Here is a 9,047-nt window from a genome sequence, read left to right on the forward strand (position 1 = left end):
GGTTTTTAGACGAATCTGTCATATGACTTCCATCATCACGTGACAAAAATGTATGCATCGTCAATCGGCAATCCTCGGGTGACTCCGCTACTCTTCCTCTATCCTTAGATGATGGTACGGAATATACCACGGAATAGGTCAAGTTGTGACGAATGTATGCATAGTCTCAGTCGGCAATCCTCGGTAGAATCCGCTACTCTAATTATATCCTTAGAAGGTGGACCTTAAATTCTATGGCAGCTAGCCAGATCAGGGTACGGAGCCGGCCGAGTTGAGACGAATGTTCACTGCATTTTACCCTTTTATATTATTTTTGATAGAGCATCTAACAAAACTTACAAACTTCAATCTATATACCATAATAACTAATCATAGGAAGTTTTTTTCTTTAATTGTCTCTTTAGTTTCAGAGAAAAAGTTTACTGGTGCAAGAATAAAATTGAATGCAATAGCCTACGCTGGCCTTTTGTAAACTGGTCCGCCGTTTCATCTATAACTTCGCACCAATGTAGCGATAAGTGACTGAACACAACAGTTCATGCCTTTAGTGGAGGGTAGTAATAACTTTTACCGCCAGACGTCAAACGGCCATTTTCGGCTACCGTTAGCGTCAAATTGATTAAACTGATTTTACCGTGATTCGTCGAGATTTTTACCCTTATAAATATATTTTTCATATTTTTTTACTATCTTACTGCTTACTAATCATCTAGATCAACTTTTGTAAGTAATATATATATATATATATATGGAAGTTTTTAACGACCTTGACTGGCTATACAGCCCTTGCACAGTCGGATAAGTAAAATATCAAAGAGATTATGACTTATCATGCATCGGTCAGTCATTGCCCACTTTGGTCATGTCAGTCACGTATACTGAATTTTCTGATATTTAATCTTAACATTTTACTATATTTATGAACTAAATATTTTATAATTTCTTTTTTATAATAGAATCTATTCTTTCAGTACTTTTTATTTTCTCATAAGTTGTCTACCTTTAGAATGTCCGCCATATTGTCTCCAACAAGGATTTTGCATATACAAGACATACAAATCGATTTTTTTAAATAAAATTATAATTACACTTTTATTGAATAAAAACGAGTAATATATCTAATTAATATTCTTTTATATTGTTAAAAGTAGTATACACTATAAAAAGTAGAATAACACCATCAGAGACATATAATACAATTTTATGTCTCTGACACCATAAAAAATCTTTTTCTCAGGATATATTTATCAGTTTATTTTGGGGATATAATGTTTTTTTCGTATTTCTCGGGAAATCGTGGTACTGTCAAAAATATCATTTTCGTGATTCGTCAGAGGTATCACATAATTATCGTCACCGCTATTTTTGGAAAAGAATTAACGTGATTCGGCAAAAGCATTCTATTTTTTTATCGTCTAAAAGAAAATGCATATTTTATCGTCATGCACCAAAAATAGTCGTTAACGTTATTTGGCAGCAAGAATTTTTTCCGTTATTCGTCATGAAGGTACCCCCATTACCACCCTCTTAGTGGGGTGGCCTTTAGTCAAATCGGCTAAAAAAACATACACTAATATTTTTTTATTGATAATAGTTATCAAAGGTACTAGGATTATAGTCATTATAATTTAATACGCCAGACGCACGTTTTGTCTACATAAGACTCATCAGTGACGCTCAAATCAAAATAGTTATAAAGCCAAACAAGTACAAAATTGAAGAGCAACAAACACTTAAACCACATGGCAACCTTAAATTGCACAATGTATGACTGGTTTATTTATACATGTTATATGAAAGAATTAAAAAACGCATGAAAAAAATTCTGACATGTTTTCTTGTCAGAACAAAAAAAAAAAAACCATGCTTATATTCTAATATGCCAGACACCACGGACATATCTATACAAATTTCATCAGTGGCACACCAGCACCTGAACAGAAACAATTGTTTTTTCACAAATTAATCTTAATTGATCTTAGTTTATTTTTGTCATTTTGGGGAATTTGGTGTTGATGACAATCTTTGATAAAATTGAGAATGGAAATGGGGAATGTGCCAAAGAGACAACAACCCGACCATAGAAAAAAACAACAGCAGAAGGTCACCAACAGGTCTTCAATGTAGCGAGAAATTTCCGCACCCGGAGGCGTCCTTCAACTGGCCCCTAAACAAATATATACTAGTTCAGTGATAATGAACGCCATACTAATTTCCAAATTGTACACAAGAAACTAAAATTAAAATAATACAAGACTAACAAAGGCCAGAGGCTCCTGACTTGGGACAGGCGCAAAAATGTGTGTGTGTGTGTGGGGGGGGGGGGGGGGTAAACATGTTTGTGAGATCTCAACCCTCCCCCTATACCTCTAGCCAATGTAGAAAAGTAAACGCATAACAATACGCACATAAACTGTAAAATGTATTAACCTTTAAAGTGGTTGGCTGGTTGAGGGCTCAACTTGTTGACATTTAAACATGGTTGCTTTGTGGTCTTCAATCCAATCATTGATGATATAAGCGTTTGATTCTATGTGGTTTTGATTTCAAAACTGCATCAATGATATTGTTTTACTTGTTCTTTGTATATTTGTTGACGGTCATGAGCCTGAAATTTACCATGTTTATTGGTTTCATTTGTTGCTGTATACCAAATATATTTTGTACATAAATCAGGCTGTTAGTTTTGCATTGATATGTGGATGTTTTACGTCCGGCTATCCTGTCTAGATATTGCGGACTGGAAAAACTTATTAACAGACCAGTGTCGTTTGTTTTTTGGCCTTCATTTTACTCTCGACTGCTTTGTTGTGGCTGGTAAGGAGTATCAGGTCGTTCTGCTAGCATGGCTGTTTATAATGCCTCTTTCGATTCCGTTTTGATGACGGGCGATGTGTGTGGTGGTGTGCACAGTAGGTCTGGGTTGTTAATGTCAAACCCTTTAGGGAGCTACCATTTGATTTTTATGGGGGGGGGGACTAGGATGAAAAATTTTGTCCTGCATTTTTAACCGGATTTTTGTGACAAAAATGTCGGTTATTGATTTGGGGATGTACGGCGGGTGGCCGGGCGGGCGGCAATCAAATGTTGTCCGTGCATTAACTCATGAACCGTTCAACCAAAGCTTTTAAAATTTTAATATGTTATTCCTGACAACTATACGAAGGTCAAGTTCAATAACTGCGATTTTGACTTTTACCGTTCAGGAGTTATGGTTCTTGAAAGATTGAAAAATGGAGTTGTCCGTGCATTTACGCATGAACTGTTCTACCAAAGCTTCCCAAATTTTAATATGTTGTTACTAATGAAAGAATGGAGGTCAAGTTCAATAATGACGAATTTGACTTTTACCGTTCAGGAGTTATGGTTCTTGAAAGATTGAAAAATGGAGTTTCCAGTCGTGTCCGTGCATTTATGCATGAACTGTTCTACCAAAGCTTCCGAAATTTTAATATGCTGTTACTGATGACAAAATGGAGGTCAAGTTCAATAATGACGATTTTGACTTTTACCGTTCAGGAGTTATGGTTCTTGAAAGATTGAAAAATGGTTTTTCCCGTCGTGTCCGTGCATTTGCTCATGAACCATTCAACCAAAGCTTTTGAAATTTTAATATGTTGTTACTGATGACAAAATAGAGGTCAAGTTCAATAATGACGATTTTGACTTTTACCGTTCAGGAGTTATGGTTCTTGAAAGATCGTAAAATGGCGTTTCCATTCAGGTTGTTGCAATTTACTCATGAACCATTCAATCTAAGCTTTTCAAATTTTAATATGTTGATACTGATGACAAAATGGAGGTCAAATTTGATATTGACGATTTTCACTTTCACCATTCATCAGTAATGGTTCTTGTGATATTGCCAGGACACAAATAAATGTTAATAAATCCGGTTTGCTGTCGTTGTGACAGCCTCTTGTTTTTTAGTTGTAATCTCTGTCCTGCCTTTTTATTTTTCACTCTATTCGGTCCTGCCTTTTTTTTATTAGTTTATCCTGACTTTTTTTTACCTAAATTGTCATCTTGCTTTTTTTTTTTTGCAAAGTGTCTCATCCTGCCTTTTTTTTTTTACTCCAAACTGCCTATTTTTTTCAAATTTCATCCTAGCCCCCCCATAAAAATCAAATGGTAGCTCCCTTAGTTTTGTATTTTTTATTGCAGAGACTTTTATAGCTTACACAATGGTATGGGTTTAACAAATTGTTGAAGGCCATGTGGTGACCTAAAGTTGTTAAAAAACTTCTACGATGAAGAGCTTTCTCATTGGCAATCATACCACATCTTCTTATTTTTATAAATGAGTTGTGGATATTTAAATATAGTCAACACTAGGAAGAGATAATATTATTGTCTATATTGCTACCAAAAATAGAATCTTTAAAACTGACCAGATCGACTTAACACATGATACATTGTACCTAATGTTGATATGTATTTGGCGGATCCAGGGGGAGGGTTCCGGGGGTTGGAACTCCCCCTTTTTTTGGACGATCAATGCATTTGAATGGGGACATATAGTTGGAACACCCCCCTTTTTAAAATGGCTGGATCCACCCCTGGATATATATTTTGAAGTCAAAACCATACAAATATATAACAACAGTAAGTCATATTGATTTATATTTTGATGTTTTGGATAAAAGTCTGACAAGACTTATTACATGTATTAAATTCATAAATATAGATTATATGTTCCTGGCCAGTTTGAAATACACTAAAATATGTACAAGGCCAAATAAAAAATACATGTTTTCTATTTCCCTACCTCCCCTATATTTTAGGCTTTGAAAAAGTCTACCTTAAAGTTTTCTTTTTGTCATTTTAATAAGCACTGTTAAAGTCAAAATTTCTCTCCCATAGACTCAATGTAAAAAAAAATGTAAAATAAAATAAATTCCCTATCTACCTACTCTATTTTTTTCAAAGATGTAATAGGAAACACAATTATTATTTTATTTGGCTTAAAACACCTGCCACGAAAAAACACAGACATTAACTGTTATGATTATAAGTTGCCTAACATTGATCATGGAAACATTATAAAACAAGGTAGGACAATATCTTATTTCATCCAACAGAAAATAGATCTCTATGGTTAACAAAAATAAAATTGGAATTTTTATATCTAGTTACACATTATCTTACAGAAGTGTATATAGAACTCCCAGTTTTAGGTGGGGTTCATGTTGCTAAGTCCTTATATAATTAGTATTTTATGTTGTCTTGTCAATGTGTACTTTAATTTGTCTGGTTTTTTTTTTTAGTCATGGCCTTGTCAGTTTGTTTTCAATCTATGAGTTTGACTGTCCCTTTGGTATTTTTTGCCCCTCTTTTTGAAGACATTGCACAATAAGTTCATCTTTAAACTAATATAGGATTATAAATCAGAAATGTTGGTAATGACAACAGTGAACTGTGACAAAAGTGCCCTTCATTTAATTAGTCCCAAAATCTATTCATTGATTATTTAAATGAAATATACCTCTGTCTTTCTGTATGCCCATCTGCCTTTCTGTCTGTCCGTCCGTCCGTGTCCGTCTGTCCATCCATCTGTGTATGTCTGTCTGTCATGTTGAAATATTGATTTGATAATTTGTATATAGTTTTATGATCTTTTATCATGACCAGTTAGTTCAAGTTTGAATTTTGTTCTGGTCTGATGATTTTGTGCAGAGATTTGGTCATTGGACTTAAATATGTAGAAAATTCACTTAAATAACTTAAATAATCAATTTTTCAACACTTTTTTCGTCATCCTTGAAGATATTGACTTGATATTTATTACATGTATATAGTTTACACCATGACCAGATGACAAGTTATAGATCAAGTTAGAATTTTGTTCCAATACAATGAATTTTTTAGCGGTAGGGGACTATATTGCCATGCAATACTCACAGAATGCTTTTTTGTCTCATTTATGTCATTGTGTAGTATTGACCAATTGTCTTAGTATTTTGTTTACCCAATCCAGGCCCTTATATAAATGCTGAATTACCAAATACCAATAAAGAGACTCATCGGTTGCTATTTTTCACAATTAAATTTATTAAAACTGATAATCAATGTTGTAATACTTCTAACTCTTTGTCAATTTGTGCCTTATATTTTCGACGATATTTAATATTTTTCTCATCCTTTTTGTAGTGCTGGTATCCATCATTTGAATCTTCAAGATCAGAGTGTAATAACACATTTGAATATTCCATGTTCATGTGTAAATTCTTAGGTAAATCCAATTTTGAAATATCTTCATAGGCACAAGAATCCTTGACCTCAGTTTTAAAGTAGTTCACTACATCTTCAACAGTGTTCATTGAATTCAAATCCATATTTGTAACCATGTGATCAAATTCTGTCTGGCATTTTGTAAGAAACTGGAAAAAAATTAAGAACAGCATTAAATACATAGACCCTTTAATCTTGTAATTTCTCAACTTATTACAGTGTAATTTTAAAACATGATTGACATATATGAATGATATTTAGTTATCAAAATTACATATTTTTTTTTGTGTTGATATACTGCCTGGCATTTCAGTAATTCTAGTGAGGTAAAAAGGCAAAACACTGAAATTGAATGAATATCTCGGAGAGCATTCTCAAAATGTAATTGTATGAAGTTTTTAGTTGAAATCTTATTTTGTATTCCAGTCACATCTGGCTTACTTCAGCCTCACGATTAAGAGGAAAACAAGTTTAAAAAGACAACAAATATGATGGCAGGCGCGGATCCAGAGGGGGGGGTTCCGGGGGTTGGAACCCCTCTTTTTTTAGGACGATCAATGCATTTGAATGGGGACATGTAATTGGAACCCCCCCTTTGTCCTGGGTTAGGAACCCCCCCTTTTTAAAATGGATGGATCCGCCCCTGGATGGTGATATATCTAATGACACTTAAGGTCACATGACCCAGCCAAATGTAAATAATTTTACCTTAAATTTTTGAGTTCTATCTTCTAGTTGAGTAGATAACCAGTTGTGACTGTTACCATAGAGATCATTAGTTATAGTTTGTATTTTCTGTTCTACATCTTTGTTAGGTTTATAACCTCTCACTGTCTGGATACCGCTAAAATTAAAATACACTGTATCACAAGATAGGATAGTCAAATTAATCATTTATAAGTTAATATGGGGACGAAGTCTCCTATTACAGTCATGACAGTAGAAAAATCAATGAAAATTTTTTTTTTAAATCAGGAAAATTTCTGGAAATTTTCTTTGTACAAATGAATTCAAAATCATTCAAATTTTTTGTTGTCTCTTTTTGTAATTCCCGCATTTGCGCAGAACGCAGAAAACAACTTCCTTCTTCCAGTCTCGTTGTCGTGAGACTTTGAGAAGTCTAGTAAAATATAGGAACTCAAGGAACACAATACCAATATTTCATTTTTAATAATTCTTTGTCTTTTACGTTTGAATTAACGTTACCTGATGCATTGCGTTTCTTAGTTTACATTGAACATAATGTCATAACTTAAATAACGCCACAAGTAAATTCTCTTACAACAGAACCAAAATCGGACGTTACAGTATTTCCGTCTTTAAATAAAAATATGTTTGAATTTAAAAAATAAATCATATAGACTTCATCCCCTTTCACAGGTAATGCCTGCCTCATATTAGTTATATACAGGTCTACATTTTTGTAAGTCAGTGAGTAGCTTTCTCATCACATCTCACTATCTTTTATTTATTTTGAGAATTATATGTTGTACCTTTAGACTTTGGACAATTAAAAACTTGACATACATTGTACATGTATCACCATTTTTACGACTGTGGCGAAATGACCCAGTGGTTTCAGTAAAAGTTTTTATCATCAGAAAGTTAAATGGGTTAAAGTTAATATTTTGGATAGACACAAGTCTATTGATAATTGTTGAAGATTTATTTCCCTCTAGAGTTGCTGGATATTATGTGGGTTGCTACATGTATCTCTTTTATGTGTACCACACATCTCCCTTAATTCATAACGGTCTATTGTTGATGACTGTCCTTGATAATTTGTGTTGTTGGGTTGCTGTATCACAGACAAATACTTCATACATGTATATATGATCTCCTTTTATTTTGAATTTTCTTACGATCTTTTCTTCAGTCCCTGGAATCTTTCTTTAAATGTTATTCTATCCTCCTTCTGTTCTCTCTTTAGCTCCTCTTCAAATGAGTCTTTACCTCGAAATCTGTCAAAAAATCCTGTCCTGACAAATATCTGCAAAAGATCAGTATTGTTATCATTACAATCAAGAAATGAAAACTTTGACATCAGAAATATTGACTGCAGCTGCATAATTCTTGTACACAAAAAGAAATAAAAGTTGCAATTTGTGACATTGGTGAAGCCCAGCACGGTCATGAAGTTATTTATTTACTGTCTTTGTCTCTTTCACAGGTTAAACTCATCCTTCAATGCCAGGGACGGATCTAGTCCAAATAATTATGACGTCTGGCAAGGCTATTTTAATTTTTTTCTGGGACGCGCGTCCCAGTCGTAAGAAGGCATCCAAGAAAAAAATTAATGTAGGAAGGCGTCCCAGAAAAAAATTAAAATAGCCTTGCCAGACGTCATAATTATTTGGACTAGGGCGGATCCAGCCATTCTAAAAAAGGGGGGTCCCAACCCAAGACAAAAAAGGGGGGTGTTCCGACTATATTCAAATGCATTGATCGTTAAAAAAAGGGGGTTCCAATCCCAGGAACCTTCCCCCTGGATCAGCCACTGAATGCCAAACATGACATTGTCCCCAGTGTTCTCATCCTATTTTTAAAAGTGTCAGAGTAAATTTTGTGATGTAAACATGGCCATATAAAATTTATTTGTCATTTTCTTGTGATAATCAGGTTAATGAAAAAGTTCCACTGAAGGAATTGTATTCAACCCTATAGCTTGTTATTTTTTTTCTCATTTGCAAGCACACTTTACATACCTTGTATTGATTGAAAGACTGCAAAGTCAAGTTTTTCAGAGGACAAATTTTAGATCGCACGGAGGCCGCCATGTTGGATATTGACGCTTTCTATTTTAAAGAGCCCTTTCT

At 34.0% G+C, this 9,047-nt stretch overlaps 1 protein-coding gene across 1 annotated transcript; it reads right to left on the reverse strand.

The window, feature by feature from the left end:
* Window positions 1-6,031: 6,031 nt before the first annotated feature.
* LOC139528616 (uncharacterized) lies at window positions 6,032-9,010 on the reverse strand. The gene is made up of 4 exons (XM_071324654.1): window positions 8,937-9,010; window positions 8,094-8,221; window positions 6,940-7,075; window positions 6,032-6,380 (listed from the first exon to the last, which is right to left on the reverse strand). The coding sequence occupies exons 1-4, from the start codon at window positions 9,006-9,008 to the stop codon at window positions 6,066-6,068; spliced, it is 651 nt and encodes a 216-aa protein (XP_071180755.1). The 5' UTR covers window positions 9,009-9,010; the 3' UTR covers window positions 6,032-6,065.
* Window positions 9,011-9,047: the final 37 nt, after the last annotated feature.

The sequence above is a fragment of the Mytilus edulis genome, chromosome 6 (assembly GCF_963676685.1).
Source record: "Mytilus edulis chromosome 6, xbMytEdul2.2, whole genome shotgun sequence".
NCBI lineage: Eukaryota > Metazoa > Mollusca > Bivalvia > Mytilida > Mytilidae > Mytilus > Mytilus edulis.